The 25752-nt window shown below is 49.0% G+C and overlaps 1 protein-coding gene across 8 annotated transcripts in view; it reads left to right on the top strand.

The window, feature by feature from the left end:
• Nucleotides 1-2443: 2443 nt before the first annotated feature.
• TRAF1 (TNF receptor associated factor 1) overlaps nucleotides 2444-25752 on the top strand; it is a 28160-nt gene continuing 4851 nt past the window's right edge. The window contains exons 1-6 of one of the 8 annotated variants that reach the window (XM_036329877.1): nucleotides 2444-2897; nucleotides 13329-13413; nucleotides 14891-15029; nucleotides 22668-22733; nucleotides 23188-23598; nucleotides 24888-25065. In XM_036329877.1, coding sequence (XP_036185770.1) covers nucleotides 23203-23598; nucleotides 24888-25065 — 574 coding nt within the window. In that variant the 5' untranslated portion in view covers nucleotides 2444-2897; nucleotides 13329-13413; nucleotides 14891-15029; nucleotides 22668-22733; nucleotides 23188-23202. Of the gene's footprint in view, nucleotides 2898-8060; nucleotides 8162-10683; nucleotides 11433-13328; nucleotides 13414-14820; nucleotides 15030-22667; nucleotides 22734-23187; nucleotides 23599-24887; nucleotides 25066-25752 lie in introns of those variants that run through there. The other 7 variants (XM_036329874.1, XM_036329871.1, XM_036329875.1 and 4 more) reach the window with 7 other exon arrangements.

Here is a 25752-nt window from a genome sequence, read left to right as displayed (position 1 = left end):
ACACACTTAGCATGATCCTACACCCCCCCCCAAACTCTGCCCCCTACCTGCATCTGACTCAATTTCCCCATCTGTAAAGCAGTTGAGTCTAAAATAAGTCCCCTCCTTCTCCCCCTGCAACTGCCCACTAGGTTGAAAAGATGGTGCCCAGCAGAGGGCGCTCTGAGTACAACCTCCAGGCCAAGGCCCTGGGGAAAGGCACCGGGCCAAGGAAAATTCTAGTGGAAAAATCGAAGAAAGGATCCAGGTTTATAAGTCCCAGACTTTGAAAAACAAAACTGCTGAGCTGTCTCCTGAGTTAGGGAAAAAGAACACCACAGCCGCCTCGAGATTTCCAGGAAACAATTTGTGAAGGCTTTGGGCAAGGCTGGCCAGAGGACTTGAGGAGGCCCAGCTGGGTCTGATGCCCTGGGAGGAGTGGTGTGGGGTGGGCGGTGTGCCTGTGGGAACGTAAGTGTTCGGGTGTTCTTGGGCACGGTGGAGTTACGTGCCTGTGTGTGGGTTTATGTGTACCTATGCGCAATCCCACAAGTATTTATTTGAGAACCTTCTATGTTCCCCTGGGCACCGTGCTAGGTGATGGGGATGTGACAGCAAATAAAAGTCTCTGAGCTCACAGAGTTGAGTTTAGTGAGGGAGGCAAATTAGCAGGCATTTCAGTTCAGAGAGCAGGCGTCTGGGAGGCGGTTTGGGGGGCAGTTCAGAACACTGGCTTTCTGGCCAGGCAGCCTGGGATGCACATCCAGCTACACAACCTTGGAGATCTCCAACACTCAGTCTCCTTAGCTGCAAAATGCATAGGTTGCACAGTGACATCCTAGATGATACCGTGGGCGTAGATGTTCAATGACTGGTTCTGTTATGTGCATGCAGGCTCTGCACCTGGATAAACACATACAATGTGCAAAGTCCTGGTGAGCTACACATGGGGCATTGGCTTACCCGCTTAGGTTGTATGCATGGCATGCCAGACGCTATCAGAGGTTGCAAACAGCGGTCCACAGACATGGTTTGTTGAGATGGTTGTTTGGTTTGAGTTTGGTGGTTTTCTGTTGTTGTTGTTGTTTGGGATTTTTTGGAGAGGGTTGTTTTTTTTGTTTTGCTTTTTGGCTCATGGAGGATTCTAAAAATCAAGACATTTCACGTAAAAAATCTAGATTTCCAGTTTTTCTGGAAACCTTGGAAGACCTGGCTGTCCTGCAAGCATTTGCATGTGTGTGCCTGCATGCCAGCGTCTCCACTTCCCATCGATGTGTCTTTCCCAGGAGCACCCTCTCTCCTGGCCAGTCTCCAGGTCTGTCCTTGGAGGAGTTCCAAGGTGGCTTGGGAGGGCTCATGTGCAGACATGCTCTCTGTGAAAGGAGAAGCAGGACCAGGAGAAGCTGGTGCCAGGGCCCCAGCCTCCCCAGGCAGCTCCAGTTTCAGCAATCAGAGGGGCCAGAGAGAGCTGTGGGCCCTACCCCAGGCTCTCTGGTCATGTGGCTGGACACTGGATACAGAAGAGTGTAATCAAGAATGGCGGCTAGACAGAGTGTGTTTTTGGTCCATCAGCTTTTACATTTTAAACTTCCTCAATTACAGCAGTAAAGTGATTAAGGTAATGATCTCCCGCAAGAAGTGTTGCTAGCTGTGTATACTATGGTTCTTTTAAAAATTAGCGAATTGACTCATGGTAGAAGCTGAAAATATATTTGTTAAACAGATTTTAGGAACCCACAAATGTGAGAGGTAGGAATGACATTTTCCTGGATCCTCTTAATGTGGCAAATTGGACCCTCTTAATAGGTATTTACTGTGCTCTCCCATCCTCCACCTCTGGTGTACAGGATAGGATATAGGCTGGGCACAATGGGCCTACAAGCACAAATATGCCCTGCTCCCAGGCCTTCTTGTGGAGAGATATCCGAGGAAAAGTGAAAGCAGGAACAAGAAAGGGCAGGCTATTATTGAGACATTTGGGGACAAAGGGGCACCAGAACATAGAGGAAGAGGCCCTCTGGACTTCAGACTTACTGTGCAAGCTCCGAACCCTCTCTGGACCCAGTTCCCCTTTTATAAGAGGAGAAGGTCAGAAGAGATGATCAAACACCAATCCTACACTCACAGCCCTGCCCACCCCCAGCTTGGGCATTCCAGGAGGGAGTTCAGGCCATTGCCTGGTTCTCAGCCTCTTATTCCCACCCCACTTTATTTTTTAAAAAAAATTTTAATTTTTTTTTAATTAATTAATTAATTTAGAGGGAGAGAGAGAGAGAAACATCAGTGTGAGAGTAAAACATCAATCGGCTGCCTCCTGCATGCCCCCCTACCAGGAATCGAACCCACAACCCAGGCATGTGCCCTGAATGGAATCAAACCTGCAACCTTTTGGTGCACAAGACTGCGCCCAACCAGCTGAGCAACACCAGCCAGGGCTACCCACCCCACATTCCTGCTTCTAAGTCTTGGCTTGTGCTAGGAATTCATCTGGCTTGAGCTCTGGGGAGGAGAAAAAAATCCATCAGATGAGGTTTTTCACACTGTTTTTTCTTGAAAAAAATATCTGGAGTCCCAAAAGACCAGGCATTTAGTGGAAGCTTCCAGCATCTGTTACAAAGGTTCCTGGTCCAGGTTCCTAGACAGGTGAGAGAGTTGTGTCCCTTACGCAGCACCAGGGTTTGGAGGGACTTTCCTTGCAGTCCTGCAGTCAACAGCAGACGCAGATATCCTAATTCCTGAGTAAGAGCTCCCTTCACTCCCTGATTTTTCTCTCTTAGGCTGAGTCCTCAAGAGGGAGTGAGATGAGGACTGCCAGGCTGTACCCCCTCCTCAGCCAGACAGTGACTGCTGTTGAACTAGAAGATTGATTATTCTCATTCTGCACCAGCCCAGAGCCCAGGAAAACCAACCTCACAAAGGTAAGTAACAGAGAAGAACAATGATTCTATAGCCCAGCAAAGGGCCTTGGAGGCCCAGGATACCCACCTTTGGGAAAGTCTTTATGGTCAAAGTCCACAAAAGTAAGAATCTGACACAGAACTAAACCAATCTCTTAGAACAGGGCTCCTGCAAAGAGAAGCAGAAGGTTGGCTAGTGCTAATCCAAAGATATTTGCCTTGCTCATTATTGGCATCTGAGGAGCTTTTCTTATCCAAGGGTCTCCCAAAGCAGTTCACCTGGGCCACGTCACCATCCCCATCATATGTTGAAATTCCCATTGCATTTTCAAAGTGGCCATTCCCACAAATAACTGGAAGCACCCCAGGGACAGTTCTGGAACCTACAATGCAAAGAACTTCAGAAGTGTTTTGTTTCTTTACTTAAAATATGGGAACCTGTTGAGATGGGGAAAATCACCAGATATAGAAACTCCCTTCAACAAACAACCCCAGCTTTCTTTTCAGATATTTGTTAGAATGCTTTTTCTAACACCCTGAAAAAGGCCAGGCCAAAAAGATTTTATAAATGTTTTCTGATGGTGGTGAAATTATCCTTAACTATTGTTAACTTAAGTAAAAATGTTTATGGGTAAGGTCTTGCATATTAGTCATTCGTTGAACAAGTGTTTATCGAATACCTGCTATGTACCCAGCCCTGAGCTATGTCTGGGAAAACAATAATGAAGAATTAAGACACAGCTTTACTTTAATATCTTTGCTCCATTTAATTTCTTATATTGATATAATTCACATATTCTAGAGGGGAAAAAAGAAAAAAAAAACACTTATAAACAGGCACATTTTTTAAACTGCCAGTTATAACAAGTGTAATAAAAACCAAGATGGAGATTAACAGAAGGAAATTTGGGACATTTTTAATCATCACCAAAGCAGAAAATGCATAATATAGGCCAGTGATGGCGAACCTAAGACACGTGTGTCAGAGGTGACACGCGAACTCATTTTTTTGGTTGATTTTTCTTTGTTAAATGGCATTTAAATATATAAAATAAATATCAAAAATATAAATCTTTGTTTTACTATGGTTGCAAATATCAAAAAATTTCTATATGTGACACGGCACCAGAGTTAAGTTAGGGTTTTTCAAAATGCTGACACGCCGAGCTCAAAAGGTTCGCCATCATTGATTTGGCCATAGTTTTTACAAGAGCATTTGGTGTATTTCTTTGTTTTGCTGTTGATATTAGCAAAGTATAAATTACCACAGGGAAGTATTGAATTTGGGTTGAAGAACCCAGTGCCATTTGGTCTTCTAATATAACAGGTGACTGATAAGCTGTAATCATATGTTTAATTAAATGTCCTGCTGTGGGCATCAGAAGTTATCAGAGGATATTAAAGTAATGTGAACAGGAAAGCTGTTCGCTAATTATTTTTACTAAACATAAGCCACGGATATGACAGGGACAAGGCATGATGCTGGCAATGAAAAGAAGGAATACAGGGCAAAATTGGGAACGTTTGGTTTTTATAATAGAGGGAGTAATAGCTCATTCTGGACTCCCCATTTTAAGGGTCACTGACAAATAGGAGCATGGCTGTCATTAGCTGACTGGGTGCACTCACTCGCTTCATTCATATCTAGGATGAAGCAGTCATGAGACGAAGAGCCTTGTCTGGCTCATTCACAGCTGCAGTCTGGGGCCTTGCTCTTGACAGAACACACTCTACGCCTTCACAATAAATACGTTTGGGGTGAAGTCAATGAAATGTCTGCAGCAACTGTGACCCACCATACATCCTTTTCACCCCTCCACAGGACCTACCTCCCCTCAGACTGGACAGTCAATTTCCTCCTCCTTTCCCAATCTGCTCTCAGGAAAGACTCTCCTCCCGACTGGAAACATGGGTCACAATGACTGGCGCCTCTCCTCTCCCTGAAGAACATATCCATCTATCTCTTGTTAAAGAAATGTCAAGAAGTAAGAGGCTGGAGAGTAGCTGGGGTATTGACTGTGAATAGGAGTCAGGTGGCCCCCTTCACCTCCCTGCACCACAGGCCTGGGTTTTGTAACCTGGGAGTAACTGTGCAAAAGATCCGGGGGAGTATCTGTTCCATTCCTGTCACCTGACAAATGAGGAAACTGAGGCCCACAGCAGGAAAACAACTCACAGCTGGTCACTGAGGAACCAGATGAGATCCCAGCTTGGTCTGAACAAGTGGAAAAAACACACAAAGCCTGAAGTGACTGCCCTTCCCACCCCCAGTGCTGCCAAATTCTGGCTGCTTCACCTCGACCAACTTACTGAATTCATCAGTAAGCCTTACTTTTCTCATCTGGACAGTGGAAAAATAGTTTCCTCACCTCTTCTTGGCGATGTTAGTGAATGGAGCAATTCATGGCTATGCTCAGAGCAGTCTCTGATATTAAATAAAAGGTAGTCACTTTTATTGTCACTGTTAGTATTTTTAGTACAACCACGGACCCCAATCCTCCCGATGCTTAAACTCTAATCTGGTCCTGGCTCCCCAGGCCAGTGTAATCTCTCCCTCCTCTAACGCTCTTGGCTGCCAGCATCCTGAACTGTAACACATGGAAAGGCAGTTGTCAGAAAAAAGCTTGAACAGGCTGAGACAGCAGAGGCAAGCCAGCCCAGGAAAGAATCCCAGTTTTCAAATCTCATTAGGTTCATGGTTTTCTTTTTTTAAGTCTAGTGATTTTCAAACTGTGTCTCTAGAGCCCAGAGGTCAGGATGGGGAGAAGTTCAGTGCGCAGACTCCTGGCCACATGCACTGCTTCACAAAGCTCTCAGCTTCCAGCTGGTTTATATATTTGGGCTCCAAGTGAGAATGCATTCAAAGACACAGTCCTACAGCTAATGCAGTTTGAAAACCCTAACACACTTGTCTATGATCTTTATGATCATTTTTCTGCTTTTAAAAAATCTATGAATTATATATTTTAATTACTCCTTAAGCATTCATTTATTTACCTCCTCCTCCCCCCCTACCCTTCCCATCCCCCCTGCAAACAACCGGTTTAGTGGCAAGGGGAGAAAAAACAGAACGTGCATCTCCTGACTCCTAGTCCAGTGCTCATTTCAATATATAAATATAGCCTCCAATATATCACTACATATTTCGGGGGGGGGGGGGCAGAGTGAAGGAAGACACAATTCCTTTCATCCCAGTAATAAATTGTCAGGACCTTACCAGTTATCACCAGTTTTCTATTCTGCATCTGAAAAAGGGTTAAAAAATCTCTACTCTAGGAAATATAGCAAGCCAGGAGGTGGTCAGACACTTAGGAGCCAATCACATGTGCTCTACCATCTTCAATAAAGACTGGCTCACAAAATTTTAATATCCAAGTCCTCCTGGCCATTCAGTCCTTAGCTCCTTGCAGGAGCCAGAAGCTGAAAAGGCTAAGCAGGCAAATTCAATGTCGAGCTTAATGGCTAAAGGATTGGACAAAGCTGGCAAATGGAAGCCTTTTGGTGCCTCTTTGAAGGCAGAGTAGTTATGAATGTGAAAGGACTGCTGAGGCTCCAGCACGCCCTACTTCCCTGGCTTTGCTTTCTTGTTCCTCATTCATGACCCCATGCTCAGACCACCAGATGTTAGGCCTTAGCCAGATGGACTAATTTTCTTTTTAAATCTATTTTTGGAAAAATAATTTTTCCCCTGGGTAGAGATGAGTGGTCTCCAAAGGGTTTCATTTCCTTTCTGAGTCAGGTTCAGCCCCGTGAGACTTGGCTTTCGATTTCTGCAGCCTCACGGCTCCCTGAATGCTCAGAGGTCCCCTGGTGATGCCCCCTCTACTTCAAGAGCCCCCCAAAATAAGCCAAGTGACTACAGATAAGTTTTTGGTACTTTCCAAAATTAAACTATTTCCCTTGGTAAATTTCCACCAAATGAGCTCATTAATCTGAAAACAGGATGTGGCACATGAAAAGAGTGAGGTCAGGTTGCCTGTTCACTTACACTGGCTTGGGGCAGAGAGGAAGGGGTGGGTGGGAGAGAAGTGGGACCAGCGAATGGCCTTTAGAGATCCCAAATCCTTCATGAAGTGGGCTAAGAATGAATTTTTAAATCAGAGACTCAAAACTCTGAATCCTTCTTTTCTCTTGGCTTTCGATTTATGCAGCCTCACAGCTGGGGCCACCTCTGGTCACCCTCCCACAGATTGCCTATGATGGAGGTCCCTGAGGTCCTCTGCTTGTCCAGAGCAGGTGTCTGCCCTCCAGGGAGGACCCAGAAGCCCTCCTTTCCCCATCAGAAGCTGGAAGAAGCTCTACCCTGGATGGGAGGCTTACATACTTCCCAGATTTAAACTCAATCTCTCTCTCTCTCTCTCTCTCTCTCTCTCTCTCTCTCTCTCTCTCTCTCACACACACACACACACACACACACACACACACACTCACACACTCACACAACCAAAAAACTAAAACACAGTTCGCAACTCCATTTGAGTGTCAAGACAAAAAAAATGGGACCCTAATATATAAAGAGAATGTAATGGGTGCCTGTGAGTAAAATAAAACAAAGCCAACAAAATAGGCAGCCTCACTTCTCCTTCAGCTGACAGTCCTGCAGACAGACCTTGGAGGTCTGATGGAGAAGGAGCTTTGTCAAATTCTCAAAAATATAGGTTTGTCTCTTATAAACAAAAATTCTATCCCAATACTAAGTTCCGTAACTATTTTGATTGATACACACAGCTTCATAGAGAATGAGTGACTGTGTGTGTTTAGACTTCAGACAGAAACAGAAATGGTTCCTGAAGACGCCCAGTTTTGTAAAGCATCCTGCTTCCAACCTCTTCGTACCAGCCTTGCTGACTGTACCAACCCAATAGGCCTGGACGAGCCTGGCACTGTGCTAGGCTCTTTGCAGGAACCCAAGAGGGCAAGACTCGGTTCTGCTCAGCCCATCTCCAGGCGGGGTTTCGGGTGGGCAGGCAGGGCGTGGGGGTCAAGCCCCAGGCCCGTCTGGACTCGTTTATTCTGTGAACACTGAACTGAGCCCGGAGCACGGAGAGGGGAGGAGGGGCGCGGGGGCCTGCCAGTCCCCACTGGGAGAACAGGGCGACGCAGTAGACCCCCTCCCGGGCCTCAGTTTCCCGTTCGGGGAGCGCTCGCCCCGCCCCCGGGAGCCGGGTCCGGCTGCGGAGACCCGCCCCGGCCACCCCGGCTTCCGCCTCCCGGCCACGTCCGCGCGGCCCTACCGGAAGCGTGCGCCGGCCGCGGGAGGCGGCGGCTGCGGCGGAGGCGCCGAGGTTGGTTGCACTTCACCCCGCCCCACCACCACTCGCCCTGGGACTGCGGGCGGCGCCGAACCCCGCCCCGGCCCCCCGCGCTCCCCGCCCCGGGCGGCCCAGGTCCCGCTAGCTCGGGCGGGGCTCCCCCGCGCGGGCCTCCCCACGCGCGGCCGGGACCCGCTGCCCCAGCCCTTCCTGCGGGCTCCCGGGCACCCCTGGGGTTCGCTCATCCTTGATAGTCGTGGGCTCTGCTCTGCTGCGAGCTCACCTGGAGAGGTGGCGGTGGCGAGATGACAGTCACCTGCCCGGGGGTTGGGGAGCGAACGGAGCCGGGGACACATAGGCTCCGGGGGTTGCGGGACGCGATGGACTCGCAAAGGCGGGTGTAGCCCCATCCTGGGGACAGCCTGTGGAGACTCCAAGGGGAGGTGGAGTCTGGTCCAGGTGGGCCCCGAAAGACAAGTTGGAAGACTGGGGAGATGGGGGTACGCGGCGCAGAGAGACCTCGCATGTGAGGATCTCTCGGTAGAGACATGGAGATGAATCGATGGAGGTTCGGAAAGGAAGAGAATTCTAAGGGAGGAGCCGAGGCATGTCAGGTGCTGGCCAGAAGCCTGGTTGTATGACAACCGGGGCAGGCCCAGGGCGCTTGGCGACTTGGACATTGTGAACCTGGAGGAGATGGTTCCATGGAGATGCCAGTGAGACAGTGGAGCACCTGTGTGGGCAACCTTTTCCAGTTCTGTCAAAGCGAGGAGAGTGGATGCAGGAGAGAATTTGGGATGAGGGCGAAGAGCGTTTCAAAGCACTGTGTGTGGTGAGAGCACAGACTCTGGGTGCAGAAGTCCCCATTCACTCTCTCCCAGACCTTGGGCACGTCACTTACCCTCTTTGTGCCTTCATCTGTAAGATGGAGGTAATGACAATACCTGCCTCATAGGGTTCGTGTGAAGATGAGATGAGATGGTGCCTGTAAAAGTACTTCACACAGCACTAAAAAGTAGTACTTAATATTTTTCGCTCTTATTATTAGAGCACCTGACGCATAGTTTGATGCTGATAGGAAGGAGCTGGTAAGAGAGGGAGGCATTGAAGACAGAGGGGAGAGAAAAGGGACGAGGCAGAAAGGGACCCAGATCTTGGATGGGAGAGAAGTCTTGGGTGCCTGTCTCTGTCAAACCAAGGGAAGGAGGAGACAGGTGGGGATGCAGGGAAGTTTGCGGGTTTGTGGTAGGCAGTTAAGGGGGTGTCTTTCTGGTAGTCTTGTCTGACGTAGGCCTCAATGTCTTTTGCTGAGAGGACCAGGCCAGGGCTGGCCCAGGGGAGGGTGGAGGTCCTAGTATGCCATGCCCTCTTTACCAGCAGCTTGGTAGCCCCAGTTTTGCCCCAGGGAAAGTGGGCAGTTCTATTTATCTCGGGTCAGAGGACAACATCTGACCTGCCTTGCCCACTTGTGAGGCTCAAATAAAGTTGATGGATGTGTAAACACTATATATAAGCATCACTTACCATTTTAATCCTCTCCCCTGATCGTGAGGAGCTGGGGAGGGGGGGATGTTGCGGGGGGGAGGCTGTGACCATCATTGGGAGACAGTGTCAAAACCTTTTGAGCACCTCAGTTGGGCTATGCATCATGCATACTTTCACCTATGATCTCATTTAGTCACAACAGTCAGGTGAAGTTGGTATTAATATTATCCCCACTTTACAGATGCAGAAACTGAGGTTAAAGACCTTGTCCCAGGACACACAGCTCGTAAATAGTAGACTTAAGATCTAAGCTCAGAGTTATTAGACCTCAAAGCTCATGATTTGGAACCATTATAAAAAATTTGCGAAGTCCCTAGTAGCAGCCCAACAGGATAGAAAGATGTGAAGGAAGCCTCTTTTCCATTTGTTAGGTGAGAAAACAGGGTGGATACTCTGGCCTCCATCCTCGACTCTGTAGACTCCCCCACTCAGCCTTGCTGTCATCTCTCTTGTATGGATGAAGGAACACATTGCGTGTGGTCCCACACACCTGCTGCGAATCTTGCTCCACCACCGGGGGCTGTGTGACTTCGGACCAGTCATCTTGCTTCTCTGTGCCTACACGTGGCCACAGAATTCCCAGCTGGTTGCTTTGAGGAATAGGAAGGAAAATGTTGCCCTGCCCACAGTAGATGCGCCAGGAGCCATAGTTCCCACACAACAGTGGATCTGCATCATACTTGGCCGCTGAGACCAACCCCCTGTGGCCTTGTATTTATTTAGAGCTTTGTTCTCAGGGCCGGGAAGTGGTAGTGCCTGACCGGGGTATGTGGCCACCTATGACTTCCTGCGTGGGGCCCTGAGGAGCGCCCTGAGCAGTGTATGGCTCTGAAGCCTTGGACTTGAAAGGAGGGCAGGGCCCTGTGTTGTCATCGCGACTGGTGAGGAGTGCCAGGGGCAGGGCCATCAGAAGCCTCCTGCTACCTCTGGCTGCCTTGTCCCTAAGGTTCCAGAATCTCAGCGCTTAGAGGAACCTTGAAGACCACCTGTTGCAACTCCTTTCTTTACAGACGGGGTAACTGAGACCCACTGTGAGGAAGTGACTTTTGCCTGTGACACTGGAGAGGGCAGAGATTGAGCGCCTGGAACTTGCATGTTTGGACCTGCCACCAGGACCTAGGGATTTCCACCAGGGCAGTGAGCACCCCCACCCAGAATTCCAGGCTTCTGGGAGGTCTCAGGGAACACAGACAAGTCACCAGCTGTGGCTCTTTGCCCATGTCCCCTGGGGAAGACGGGGAGGAAGCGAGCGGCAGGCTGAGGTTCTTTGATGGGGGAACTCTGACTGTGGTTCCTGAAAGTGTGTGGCATGGTTGTGTTTTCTCTCTGACTCGTTCTCTTGCTCTCTGTCACTCTAAAGAATGACTGGGCACTCCTAGAGCCTTCAGCCAGCATCCAGGGGGTTTTTTCACCACAGAGGGTAATTCCTGCCCCATCCCTGTTGTGATTCAGCTGTGACGTTGAACCACACAAGTCAGCGAGAAGATAAAGTCATCAGACTCCTGCTCACCAGAGAGGGTGGCCCACGCCAGAACTCACTTCTCTCAGCACAGACTCCACGGGCTGGTTCCCTCCCCAGAGGAGCTTAGTCGGGCTCCTGGCCAGCCTGGGAGCCCGGGATGGCCTCTGGCTCAGCCAGCAGCCCCCGCCCAGCCCCTGATGAGAACGAGTTTCCCTTTGGGTGCCCTCCCACCGTCTGCCAGGACCCACCAGAGCCCAGGGCCCTCTGCTGCACCGCCTGTCTCTCTGAGAACTTGAGGTGAGGGGTCAGAGGAGCAAAGAGTGGGTGGGAAGAAGGTGCCAGGGAGGGACCCCTGATGGGAGACAAGGGTGAGAGGAGCCAGTGGCTTTGAGCAGGTGACTTCACCTCTCTGGGCCTCAGTTTCCACACCCTCTCCTTGTAGTCCCTGACACTGTTGCTTCTGATCTTGATGGAAGAAGTAGCCACAGACAGATGTCAGCTGCCACAGCTGAAGACTGTCCAGGGTGGGGGAGAGCCTCAGGCCCAGCTGGGCTCCTTACTTACTGTGAGGCTGGGTGTTTCATGCCTCAAAGCCTCAGCTTCCTTGTCTGTAAAATTCCTGTAAAGCTACTTTCTACTTCCCAGGATTAAGAGGCACAATCAATAATATTCCAAAAAGTTTTTGTAATAATGAATATAAACTTTCTTAGTAAATGATGAACTGCTATACAAATATATCTCCTTCCACAATATCACTCATCATCTTGTATTGTTTGTTGAGAAACACTTTTAAAGGGAGCAAAGATATCTATATTTATATATGTATGTATATATAGATGATATATTTATATATAGGGGTGGGCAAATTGTAAACCTACTTTTGCCCACCCCTGTATGAATATATATAGTTGACTATATATTTATATATGAATATATACTTATAGAAATACATGTTTTACATATATAAAATATTTAAAATATCAGTAACTCAGATAGGTGTGACATCCATATGATCATCAGCATCCCACCAGTTTGAGCCTACTATGTGCCTCTTTCCTTGGGTCTTCAGAAGAGCTTTGGAAAGGTGGATACTGTTATTGTCCCATTTTACAGATGAGGGCAGTGAGGCGTAATGGAGAGAATAGATCAACTTGTCCTGGTTCAATTTCCTGGCAAAAGTGCTCTTTAACTGTCATACACCCTCAGCTTGACCTTTGTCTGGAGTTTTACAGCGTAAGAAGGTGGGAAAGCTGAATCAGTCTAGTTTGAGAAATTCAAATGCTTTGATGCAGAGAGAGGGAAGAGGTTGTGGCCATGGAAAGGCCAGGTTGTGGGGGTGGGTTGGTCAAAGCTTGGCTGGTTTTACCATTAAGCTGATTGTTGTGGGTTCATCTCAGGCTTTTGAACTGGGTCTCTTGGCTTCCCTCCCCATTATTCCAAAACCGGGCAGAGGTGGGGAAGGAACTGACTGGATGTCCAAGGGATCCAGGCAGAGCTTTGCTCTTGACTCTGCCTCCCCTTGGCCAATCCACATGTCCTCTGAGGTCTCACATTTAGGGCCTGACCGCTTGCTCTGACTGTGGATCAGAATTATTTGGGAGCTTTGTAAAAGCCCATAGGCCCATGTGTCATCCGGCCACCCGCTCCTGGTAGAGAACCTCAAGCGAGGTGCTCTCTGAGGCCCCTTCTTGTTCTAATCGGCCCTGGTCATCTGTAATTCCTAAGACAAAGAGACCTAAGCCAAACAGAAGAAGCTGAGAAGAGCAAATGTAGCCACACCTGAAGCCCTGGCTCAGGTGCATTTTGGAATTCAGAATTTTTTCAGATTTCAGAAAAGCAAGTCAGTGCATCACTGCGTAGTTCTTCCAGTGGGGTTGGGGCAGCACCTTATGATCAAGCCCATTAATGTTTCTGCAATGAAACATTAATATTCACACTAAGTGGGATAAGGGTTAGAATAGCCGCCAGTAACTTCAGGCAGGTCAGGTTTGGCTGCCAAAGAAGCTCACTGCAATCTATGGAAAGACACTGGGTGCCCAGTGCTTTGAGGTTTGGGAATGGTGGGTCTGGGATTGTGGACCTGCATGCTCACTGGTATCAGGCACCATGCTATCAGGTGCTATCAGGACAGAGGTTGGTGCCAGGGAATTGTGAATGCCGCACTCAGCCGGATTTGTTTGTGTGTGTCTCTAGGAACGGCGAGGATCGGGTCTGTCCCAAGTGCAGAGGAGACGATTCCCAATCTGTAAGCCCGGGGAGCCTTATGTCTCAGGAGAAGGTATGTTGACACAGCCAGGAAAGGGTATTTGTCCATTTTCTCCATCTGTTGAGGTTGAGGCCAAGTAGACAGCCATTCCCCAGTCCCAGCTGGCGCCCCCCTCTTTGTCTCGAGTTAGACTGAATTTGGTTTAAAAGCAGCAAGGGAACTGACAGTGCTCTGGTGAAGCAACTTGCCCTTGGCCACCTGGCTGATCTGTGACAGATTTGGGGTGAGAACAACAGTCTAGCCCAGGTGCCTGCAAACTACAGCCCGCAAGCCATATCCAGCATGCCACCTGTGTTTATACAGCCATAAGCTAAGAATGGTTTTTATAGTTTAAATAGTCAAAAAAAAATCAAAAGAAGAATGATATTTTGTGACACGTGTAAATGATATGAAATTCAAATTTCCATGTCCATAAATAAAGTTTTATTGGCACACAACCATACCCACTCATTTATGAATTGTGTGTGGCTGCTTTCACCCTGTGACAGCAGAGGTGACTAGTGCAACACAGGCTTCAAAGTTCAAAATATTTACTCTCTGGCCTTTTGCAGAAATAGTTTGCCAACTCTTGATCTAGACCAGGGGTGGGCAAACTTTTTGACTCGAGGGCCACAATGGGTTCTTAAACTGGACCGGAGGGCCAGAACAAAAGCATGGATGGAGTGTTTATGTGAACTAATATAAATTCAAAGTAAACATCATTACATAAAAGGGTACAGTCTTTTTTTTTTTTTTAGTTTTATTCATTTCAAATGGGCCGGATCCGGCCCGCGGGCCGTAGTTTGCCCACGGCTGATCTAGACAGTTCTTCTTGCCCTTGATTGCCCTCAGACAAGGCTAGGCCGTTCTCAGCTCCTCTCTGTGGTTCAGCCAAGCCAAGCCATGCTCCTAAGTATAGAGATGGCCTGGAGAGTGTGAGGGGCCAGAGACATTCTCAGGTCCCCCAGTTTAGAACCCCAGTCCTGGGTTGGAAGGACCCTCACTAGTCATCTGTTCGGCCTAGAGGTTCCCATGCTGACCAGAGCTGGTCCATTCCCACCAGTTCTGACAAAATGATAAAAATATGGAAATTGTAGTGGGGTTTTTATAAAATTAGATTCTTTCCACTTATAGAATCAACCTTTACTCTGAGATTATGCTCTTCCTATATATGTCTTTGTAGAAATGAAATGAGAGTGATAGTAAATGATAGAATTTTTGGTAAAGTCTTTACTTGGTAAAATAAAAAGATGGCAGTCTTTATGTTAATCTTCGAATTAAAAGGAAACTTGTATTGATTCATGAATCCAAAGCTGTGAGAATGTAAGAAGCACTGCTCTAAATCTAACTGCCTCTTCGTACACATGAGGCCCCGATACCCACTGGGGCATCTCAATGCAGAATTCCTGGGCGACCAGGGCCTCACTGCTCAGCCATCCTCACTGTCCTCACTGTGAGACAGGCCCCGGCTCCTTTCAGCCAAGGCTCCCCATCTTGCCTTGAACCGCAGCCCAGGAGCCTGATGTTCAGCGATGCTCAAGATGGTTCTATTCAGTTTGTGGCCAAGAAGAATCCTGTGCCTGTATCTCTGTCTGTAAAATGACGGCCATGTTTGCTCTGCAAGACCTTTCCAGGACCTGTGACATCAGGTACCTTCCCTCCCACCTGTAGGAACCCAAGGCAGGCATGCGAGTCTCCACACTTCCCTCCCTTCTCCTCTCCGAGCCCACAGTCAGAGGGTTAGGAGAATTTCCTGCCCTGCCCAGAGCTGGTTTTGAGGGCCCTCCCATCCCCTTCTCAGCAGCCCCGCCCTGTAGGCTCTCAAGGGAAAATCTTAGTAAGGATCCACTGCATTTTCCTAGAACTTTACAGTCTACAGAGCACTGCGAGCTTATAGGACAAACGGATCCATGGAATAACTTCCGGAGCCTCCCTGTTTGGGCATCTTGGTGCACTAACCATGAAAGGCATGAGCAGAGCCATAGCTCTGTGGCTGCTGTCCTCCCCTGCACAAGGAAGGGCAGGGCTGGAAGCTTCCTGAGGCCCCTGCCTGCTTGAATGCTCCAGGGCTATTGTTTTTAACTTGGTTTATTCTGACCTCTTAACAAAATTAATACACCGGCATTGTACAACTCTTAGATAATATAGAGAAGAGATGTATTCATATCTCTTAATTCAATGGCTGTAATTTATCCGTCTTTGTTAACGTGAAATCAGATGACAGTGGAAGTGCTGTGACTAAAGTGTAGTCTGGAACCCTGTCCTCTTAGTCAGCCCAGCTGCCCAGCCCCCAAGGGACTGGGGATTCCTAAGGGGCCCTGCAAAGCACAGTTTGAAACTTGCTGCCTTAAATCAAATGAAGTGACTCTAATGGTGGAATTACAGGCACTGTAACAGGCAACAGGGTAGGAGGGGGTACTGCCCACAACTGGGGGCAGGCAGGCCTCTGAGCAGCATGGTTCTCCCTCTGGGCTTAGCTCAGCTGGTCTCCAGTCCAACCCTTCCACTCACCTCCATTCCCCAGGTTTCCCCTCTCCCTGCTTCCCCCGCCTGAAGCCATCATCACTGCAACCCCAGTGGAAGGCTGAGGGGCAGCGGGGTTAGCCAGTGGTCTGACCACCACCACCACCCAAAGCCACCTAGTGGAAAGACTAGGGACTCCTCCAGCTCCTGACCCTGATGGGAACTTTGGGGGACTTTTGACCAAAGGAAAGCAGCTGATTATAAGTCAATACTTTGCATGCGTGGTCATTGGGAAGTTTGTCTGTGCATCTGGGGAAACCTGGGGAATGGAGGTGGGTGGAAGGGTTGGACCGGAGACAAGCTGAGCTAAGCCCAGAGGCACCCATTCTTGCAAACACTTTCCATGCCATCTGCTTATCACTTTGTCCTCATCCTCTGACTTCATTAGATTAATATCTCTCTAAGGAGTGCTTGCAGCCCTGGACCCATTAGGTAATATAAGAAGCAGATATTAAAGGATTACTATTGACCTAGTTAGAGACTTGGTTCTTGCCTGGAATGACCTTCCTGTAGAAGTGACAGTGAATAGGGGACGGCCGGTGGATGGAAAATAACATTTAATTCTCACTGTCTGAGCCGTGAATGGAGTGTTTTCTCTCGTTCTCTTCCCTCTGAAGCCACTCAAGGTCAAAAGCAAGCTGGCAACTGTTGCCAGTGGCTTACAATAATGCCTTAACTTATTCTAGAATCAGAAAATGAGAGGGGGGCAAGCTGTCTAGTGCGGTTTCTGTGCTGTACTGGATTCCTGCCAGGTGGCTTTATATCCTCCCGGTGATGGGGAGCTCATTACTCCAAGACATGACCTCTTCCACTCTGGGGGGGCTCTGACTGTTGCACAATTTTCCTCTTTGTTTGTAGTGACCTGAAGTCTGTCTCCCTTTAGGCCAACAGCCTCCTGTCCTCTGAGGCAGTCTGCATATGTGGAGAGGTGCTGGCCATGCACCCCTTGAGTCTGTCCTTGTCTCTGCATATGTGTCCTTTGAAGTGTGATGTGTAGAAATGAACCCCTGAACCCTTACACTGCTGAGCTTGGCGGTTTCATCTGTAACCTGTGTGAATATTGGTGATATTTCGAGGATCCATGAGGAGGTGTGCCTGGGCTAATGTCATGGAGCAAGAGGGAAACAAAGCCAGGTTCCGACTCCTGCTTCCTAGACTGGTGGCATCTTCCCATCTGCTGCCTCCGTGGCAGACCACCCTAAATGTGTTAGGCAGGTTTAAACCCCACAGTCAGCCTTAAGTGCTGGAAAAACAGCAATGGGCAAGGCTACTTTCAACTAGGAGAATCATGCAGGGCTTCCTAGAAGAGGTGGCAGTCTAGCTGAGCAGAGGTTGCCAGAGAGGAAGCTGGCCCAAGTGCAGAGGAAGGCAGGCCTGGCGGGCAGAGGCAGACTGACCGGGTCTGCCCTGTCACAGTAGCGTGCCTTTCCCTCAACACCAGCCGAATCCTGAGCAAAAGCAGCCCCTCCAGTCATCCAAGACCTCAGGTAGCCTTTGTGCCAGCGCAGCGGTGCGGTCCAGGCCTGGCACGCGGCAGATCCTCTGTTGTGTGCAGTGGGCTTCACAGAGGCGGCTCTCATGCTCCTGGCAGGCACCCCCCTAATGCTCACATTCCTGGAGGCTCGTGGGTCCCTGAGTGGGGTCCTCTCAACAGAACCCTCCGCTGACCCCGTCGCAGAAGGCCGGGGTGAGTAGGGTGGCGAGGAACACCACAGACCCACAGACTTCCCGGACGCAGACAGAAGGACGAGTGTTCCCTCAGGGCTGGGGTTCTGTTTTCTCTGTTTCTGTTTCCTCCTCAGAGGAAATTCCACTGCGAATTTTATTTTTAGCAGTTTGAAGCATGCGGCCACTAACAGGGGCCGCTTGTGGCACTGGACATACCCCAGGCTTGGCCCAGGGCAGATGCCCCGGTCTTCGTCTGCAACCCCAGCCTGATTCCCTTTTCTGTTTCTTCAAGCCCCCAGCCTTCAGGTGAGGCCACACTTTGGGCAAGGCAAGGACTTCCTGGTGTAGAGGAAGGATCCTGGACATGGACTCCAGGCACCTGACCTCCACCTTGTCTTTGCCCCAACCTTGCATTGCCTCCTGCAAGTCACTGCCTGTCCCTGAGTTTTGGCTCCTCCACTTACACAGGAGAAGCAGAACCAAGCCCCAGCCTCCTCCTCAAGGTACATGAGGTCTGACGGGCGATGCTCACACAGGTGCCGAGAAAGCAGCAAGCCCTCACAAGGTCTAACGATGGGACAGAAGACCTGAAGTCAGCCACCTACTCAAAGTGTGCAAGCCCAGTGAGGCCTTGAGCAAGCCAGTCACCCAGTTTCCCATCTGTGTTAAGGCGAAGGTCATCTCACCCTGCCTGCCTCAAAGGATGACTACAGGGATCCTATGAGAGCATGCAAAAATGCTTTGGTTCTGTATAAATGCAAATACAGTTAGGGATGTTCCTCGCCTCCTCGAGGAAATGCAATGGGGAAATGGTGTTTTATAGAATTCGTTATCAAAAGTTTGAGATGTGAGGATTAAATGAAATGCATGTATATATGACAGCCATCAGAGGGAGAAAAAAGGTCCCAACAGCAGTGCTTAATCCACAGGAATATTACTAATAATAATAACAATGGCTAACATTTATTGAGTATTTCCCTATGCAGAATGATGTTCCCCAAAGATGCCCACATGTTAATAACCCCTATGAATCCGTTGCCTTATGTGGCTATATCAGTCTACGAAGGCTGCTATCACCAAGTACCACAGACTGGAGGCCCCAACAGAAACTTATTTTCTCATAGATCTGGAGGCAAGATGTTCCAGACAGGGTTTGTTTCTTCTGAGGCCTCTCTCCTCGGCCTGGAGATGCCGATGTCATCCCTTTTCCCTATCTTCACATTGTCTTCCCTCTGGACGTCTGTGTCCAAATCTTTTCTTACAGGGACACCAGTCATATCGCTTGGGGCTCACCCTAATGACCTCACTTTAACTCTGACCTCCTTAAAGGCCCTATCGCCAAATGTAGTCGTGTTCTGGGGGGTTAGGTCTTCGACGTAAGAATTGGGCTGGGAGGGGATAACTCAGCCCAAAACAGATGTGATTAAGTTAAGGATCCTGAGATGAGAGGTTTATCCTGGATTATCTAGGGAAGTGGTCAGCAAACTGCGGCTCATGACCCCTTTGGGGGTCGAACGACCCTTTCACAGGGGTCGCCTAAGACCATCGGAAACACATATATAATTACATACTGTTTTTGTGATTAATCACTATGCTTTAATTATATTCAATTTGTAACAATGAAATTGGGGGTCACCACAACATGAGGAACTGTATTAAAGGGTCGCGGCATGAGGAAGGTTGAGAACCACTGTCCTAGGTGGTTCCAGTGTAACCACAAGAGGGAAGCTAGAGGGAGTCAGAGAGAGATGGGACGATACTGCTGGCTTTGAAGAGGGAGGAAGGGGCCATGTGCCAAGAAATGCAGGTGGCTTCTAAATGCTGGGAAAGAAGAAGGAAACAGATTCTCCCCCAGAGCTCCCGAAGGAACACAATCCTGCTGACACCTTGATATTCAGGACTTCTGATCTATAGAGCTGTGTATAAAATTGTGTGTTTTTTAATCTATGAAGTTTGTGGCATTTTATTATAGTAGCAATATGTAAGTGAGACCAGAATTTACATTTGCCATCTCATGTAACCCTCACAATAACTCTTGGCGGGGGAGAGGGGTACTCTTATTATCCCCATTTTGCAGAAGAGAAAGTGAGACGGAGACGTGGAGAGGTGAATAGTCTACCAAGGCCACACTGCTCGTGACCGAGATGTGCTTTGTACCCTGACAGGCTGGCTTCAGAGGCCGCCCCTTTAACTTCAGTAGCACTCTACGGAATAAGTGACTAACCGATGATGGAACTGTAGGCAGACTGGCAGGCCACTGGGGCCTCTGAAGGCCTCTCAGGTCACCCCTGCCCATCCTCTGACAGCCATTGCAGGCTGGTCACAGCCCACACCCATCCACACAACATAACAAGGACGCTCCCTGCATCCACCTGGGCCAGGCTTTCCCCTGCACTACACAACACCTCTTTTGGCTCCGCCGACAAAAGGACAGGTGCCCCTCCACCTGGGTGGTGATTCTGGACTTCCCCTGTTTTATCTCTTCCACCTTTTTGTCCCCCTCCTGTGGCTCTCACTCCCAGCTTAGAATGGCAGAGGATTCAAATCATGGACTTGGAGGGTATTTTAGGGCCTGAGAGGTTCCTCAAGTCCATTCACCATAACCAGGTCCACGCTGAGCATCAGTCCCTCCGTTGTGCCCACGGGTCAGGAAGCTACCTGCTGGGAGAGCTGCGTCATTGTACACTTCCCAGCGCCGGCACCGTCTCCCTGCCAAGGCTGCCCTCTGCCCACGCCCCCAATAAAACATCTGTTTTCTATTCCTTGTTAGGAACATCTTGTGCTTGAACCCTGTGGAAGTGGGGCCAAGGGGGGTGGCCCTTTGCTGGGCTGTGCTTTGTGTTCTAAGCCAACCATACTCATTAAGCCCATGACTCTCGCTTCTTTTACTTTTAAAGAATAATAAGTAATGTGGCTTTGTATTTGCTCCATCCAAAAGACCTCTGTCCTCCTCTGTTTTTTAAATTCAAATTTCCATTTTGCCCCATTAGATTATTCTTTAAAAAACAAAACAAAACAGCAAAGCTCTTTGAAAATCAAGATATTATTTATATGCAATACAATCCACTCAGTTCAAGTGTATGGTTTGATGAATGTCAGTAAATTTATTCAGTTGTGTGACGACTACAGTCAGGATAGCGAATGTTTCTTTTCTGCACCAGAAAAAGCTTCTTCGTGCCCCTGGCTCATCTGTCTCTCCCGCGGCAGCCTCAGGCAGCCATGGGTAGACTTTCTGTCACTGTAGTTTTGCCTCTTCTAGAATCTTATAAGCATGGAATCATAGTTGCTGTCTTTTGTGTTTGACTTCTTTCATTTAGCATAATGTTCTGAGGGTCCTCCTCATTATTGCACGTAGTGTTTTAGTCCCTCTGATTGCTGAGTAGTGTCCTAGAAAAAGAAAAAAAAACCATTGTCCATTCACCAGATGATGGATATTTGGAGTGCTTCCAGTTTGGAGCCATCAGGAATACAGCTGCTATGAGCATTCACATACACACGTAAACATATGTTTCCGTTTCTCTTGGGTAAATTCCTAGGAGTGCAATGAGGCTTGTATGGTAACTCTAAGCATGGTTTATAAGTAAGTTGCTTTGTAAGTATGATTTAATTTTATGAGATACTTCCATAGGTTTTTTGTGTGTGTTTTTTTTTACCCAAAGTGGCTGTACCATTTTGCCTTCCCACTAGCAACGTTCATACGTTCCAGTTCCTCTACATCCTCACAAAGCTTAGTGTTGGTATTCTTTTTGCATCTTGGCCATCTAGTGAGCGGATGACGGTGTTTCATGGTGGTATTTCATTCTAATTTGCATTTCTCTGTTGACTAGTGATGTTGAGCATCTTTTCATAGGCTTGTCATTTATATATCTCCTTATGTAAAGCACCTGTTCAGTATTTTACCCATTTTATTAGGCTGTTTTGTCTTATTATTACTATTTGAAAGAGTTCTTCACGTATTCTGGATACAAGGCCTTTCCAGATATGTGTTTTGGGAAATAATATTTCTCCCAGTTCCCCATGGGCTTACTCTTGATAAGAGATACAGTTGATCCGTGAACAATGCAGGGGTTCAGGGCACCAACCCAGGGCACACACAACAGAAAATCTATGTATAACTTTTGGTTGCCCCAAAACTTAACTGCTACAGCTGTCTCTCAGCATCTTCAGAACATTGATTCCAGGACCACGCCCCCGCAGATACCCAAATCCACGGGTGTTCAAGTCCCCTCTATAAAACGGTGCAGATCGGTGCAAACAGTCAGCCCTCTGCATCCATGGATTCCCAACCGTAGATCAAAAACAGCACTGGTATTTATTGGGGGGAATTCTGTGTATCAATGGACCCACACAGTTCAGGGTTCAATTGTAGTGATATGGTATGGAAAGAGCCTGTGTCTGTGCTACTTCCTAGCCATTCCTCCTTGGGCAAATCCCTTGCCCTCTGTGAGCCTCAGTTTCCTCATCAGTAAAATGGGAACAAAATACCTACCCCGCCTTCCCCACAGCATTGTCAGGGGCCCTGGGGAGAATTGTCACCACAAAAGCATTTTGTAAGCTCCTTGGACCTGTAAGTAGGTTAGCAGTTTGGTCAAGTTGCTGTTGAGTACTGAGACCCTTCTGTGTCCCTGCCCTTAGGCTGCGTATTATCCCAAAGGAGGGCAGTGCAGGGCAGGCACTCCTTGGCCAAGGTGGATTGCCAAGGAGGGATGCGGGTGGCAACTGTGAGGAGCACCCCCATGGGCTTCAGGAGCAGGGAGGTGCTCACTCATGCAGCCGAGTGTCTCCTCTGTGCCAGGCCCTGCCCTCGGCACTAGGAGCACAGCCTCACAGAGCCCCCAGACCAGTGGGTGCAACCGAACAGTGAATGGTGCTTTGCGGATCCTGTCCTGACAGGAGAAGCAGCCCCACTACTTCAGAAGGGGCTCTGAGCCTGTTTTGAATGAGGATCATGAAAGGGGTCAGCCAGGCAGAAGGGCCAGCATGTGCAGAGTCCTGTGGCCCAGCCCAGCATGTGCCCTGTTGAATCTTAGTGCTTTGTAGAGAGCCCAGTGGCCCCACGGGGATGCCTATAACATCAATGACATTGTTATTTCCAGGATCACCCTGAGGTGGCTGCAGATGGAGTTGGGTGCCCCTTTGCAGGTGTTGGCTGCTCCTTCAAGGTAAGCATCTGAGAGAGAAAGGACATCTGTCTACTGCAGCCCTAGGCCACTGGGTCTCCCCGCTTCAGCCCCTCCAGGATTTTCACACAACATCAAGCTACTCCTCTGGATGTCCCTTACATCAATGACCTTCTCAAACAACAAATCCCACTAGTCAATCATTTCTGTACTCAGGAGAGTTCTTAATGTCTTAGCATTGTAAGCATCACTAAAATGACCAATCCCCATCCCCCCATGCCTCTCTCCATGGTCCTGAATCATCACGGCTCTCAAAGACAGGGATAAATCATGGTAGAGGCCTGGGGGCATGGCTCACTGTGAGCATGTCTGACATCACAGTTCTCCAAATCCCTGTCACTGCACACAAAGCAGCTTCCCCTTTGCTGGGTGAATGGATCTGACTTTCTTTGGGAACCTTCTCTGTTTTCGCTGATCAGCCCCACTCTCTTGGCAGGGGAGTGCAAAATTCATGCAGGAGCATGAGGTCACCTCTCAGGCCACCCACCTAAACCTGCTGTTGGAGTTCATGAAACAGTGGAAGGCCCAGCTGGGCTCAGGCCTGGGGTCAGGCCCCATGGCCCTGGAGCGGAATCTGTCAGACCTGCAGCTGCAAGCAGCCGTGGAGGTGACTGGAGACCTGGAGGTGGACTGCTACCGGGCACCCTGCTCTGAGAGCCAGGAGGAGTTGGCCCTGCAGCACTTCATGAAGGAGAAGCTCCTGGCTGACCTGGAGGGGAAGCTGCGCGTGTTTGAGAATATTGTCGCCGTCCTCAACAAGGAGGTAGAGGCCTCTCACCTGGCCCTGGCTGCCTCCATCCACCAGAGCCAGCTGGACCGCGAGCTCATCCTAAGCTTGGAACAGAGGGTGAGCATGGGAAACAAGGTTGCCTTCAAGGCTGGCTCAGGGGTTCCCTGCCCCATCTTATGTCCAGAACAGTGAATCAGCTTTCCTCCTAACTTTCTTCTCCCTGCTCACAGCAGTCACTTACCCATCAAAAAGTATCTCTCCTGTGTCTCAAAGCCTCTAGGTGGAGCACTTAGAAGTTATAGTAGAGATCAATCCCATCATCCAATGGTTCATTTCCTCTGCTTGAATTTCTCTCATGGTAGGATACTCCCTTTCTAAGCTATTCATTCCATTGCTATTAGAAAGTTCTTCCTTAAACTAAATTGAAATCAGCTTCTTTGTGTCTTCCCTGCATTGTTTCTGGCCCTGCCCCTTAGGATGCACAAAACAAATCTGCCTTCCAGACTCTATGGCAGCCCTTCAGAGACTAGCAGTCAGTGATTATGTCCTACCTGAGTGCTTCCTTCTTTAGTCTAAACGCCCAGGGCCTTCACTCCTTCATCACAGCACGTTGTTTCATGCTGTTCTCAGATGCTCTGGCTCAGCCTCTGAAGGATTCCACACAGTCAGAATGGTGGTCCCCGACCATTCCAGATAATCCACTTCTCTGACAGTTCTTGGTTTAGCAGGACTGTCGTCCCCTCCTTTGTTCCAGAGCTTATACTTTTCCTAATATAACAAGTTTGTGTGGGGTTTTTTTGCAACTTGACATCACAATCTCATGTTGATGTAGGCCTGGATTTTAGTTCCAGCTCCACCATGAACTTTCTGTGTAGGTCTGAGCAAGTCACTCTCCCTCTTAGGAAACTTCAACAGTCTCATCCATAAAATTAGGAATTCAATTTAAGAACACCCACTTCCACTCCTCACTTCCCTTCGTGAGCACAACCGGGAATAAATTTGTATTCTTTCAACTGTGAATAGGGAACCAACCAGAAGAGCCAAGCACTGGATTTGAGTGACCGAGTAAAGCTTTTATTTCTGTAACTCTTGCCCCAGTTAGAAGGTGGGCTCCCTGAGGGCAGCAACTGCATCTTCAGTTCATCAACAGACTTTCTGGCTCTACTCTTAGATGTAAGGCAGGCACAGAGAGAAAAAGTGAGCATGGGCCCAGCCCTTGGTAGGGAAGAAAGACATCTGTCTGGTAGGAAAGATAGAAAAATGAATCTCATAAAACTGCTGAGGATTCCGTAAGAACATAGATGAGAGAGAGAGAGACCAGCTGAGCGAGGGCAGTGGTTGACTGCTTCCCAGAGGAAGGGCTATGTGAGGTCATGAGCGGAAGACTAAGTGATGCTTCCCCACAGGTGGCGGATTTGCATCAGACACTGGCCCAGAAAGACCAGGCCCTGGGCAAGCTGGAGCAGAGCCTGCGCCTCATGGAGGAGGCCTCCTTCGATGGCACCTTCCTGTGGAAGATCACCAACGTCACCCGGCGGTGCCACGAGTCGGCCTGCGGCAGGACCGTCAGCCTCTTCTCTCCAGGTAACACCTCCCCAGGGGCACAGAGGCCCACTGGGCTCAGAAACCAGCATGGGGAGCAGCCAACTCTGACTCTCTCCAGTTAGACCGGGTCCCTTCAGGCCACCTACCGTGCTGGGACCACGGAGGAGGTCGTGCCTGGCTCGGCCACATAAAACGGGCTATTTGAACTGCCATGCCTTCCACCTCCCCAAGTGCCAGTCACACTCTGCAGACAGGAGTAAAATTGTTACTGACTTCGAGTGGATGTCAGGTGTGAAAGACAGTGTGCCGTGAACCAAAGCTTGTGCAAATGAGAGGACAGTTCGCACAGGCGAATACCGTGGGACCCCCGCCCTCAGAGAGCCAGGGTCTGAAGGAGCCAGCGTGGAGGACTAAGGGTGTGATTGTGGGTCGCGTGTTAGGAAGTATTGTGTAAACCGGGGCAGTGCTTACTCATTTCTGGGGCCCCGGAGCTCGGCACAGTGTCTTGTATAAAGCGGTTACTTGGCAGATGTTTCCCTTACTCAGCTGGTTTCTGTTTTTAACGCATGTGTGTATTTTCACATAGAATGCTCAGACCTATGTGCTCTTCCCCTCTCCTCACTCACACGTGTCTACACAGACGAGGTGGGGGGTCATTAAGGAAGATTTCTGCAGGTGACGACTTGAACGACTTCTCACCTTGGCCCCAGCTTCATCCCTTTCCTG

This window comes from Myotis myotis, unplaced genomic scaffold (assembly GCF_014108235.1).
Source record: "Myotis myotis isolate mMyoMyo1 unplaced genomic scaffold, mMyoMyo1.p scaffold_m19_p_12, whole genome shotgun sequence".
Lineage (NCBI taxonomy): Eukaryota > Metazoa > Chordata > Mammalia > Chiroptera > Vespertilionidae > Myotis > Myotis myotis.
Note: the sequence above shows the minus strand (reverse complement) of the source record. Positions and strands in the feature narration are given on the sequence as shown.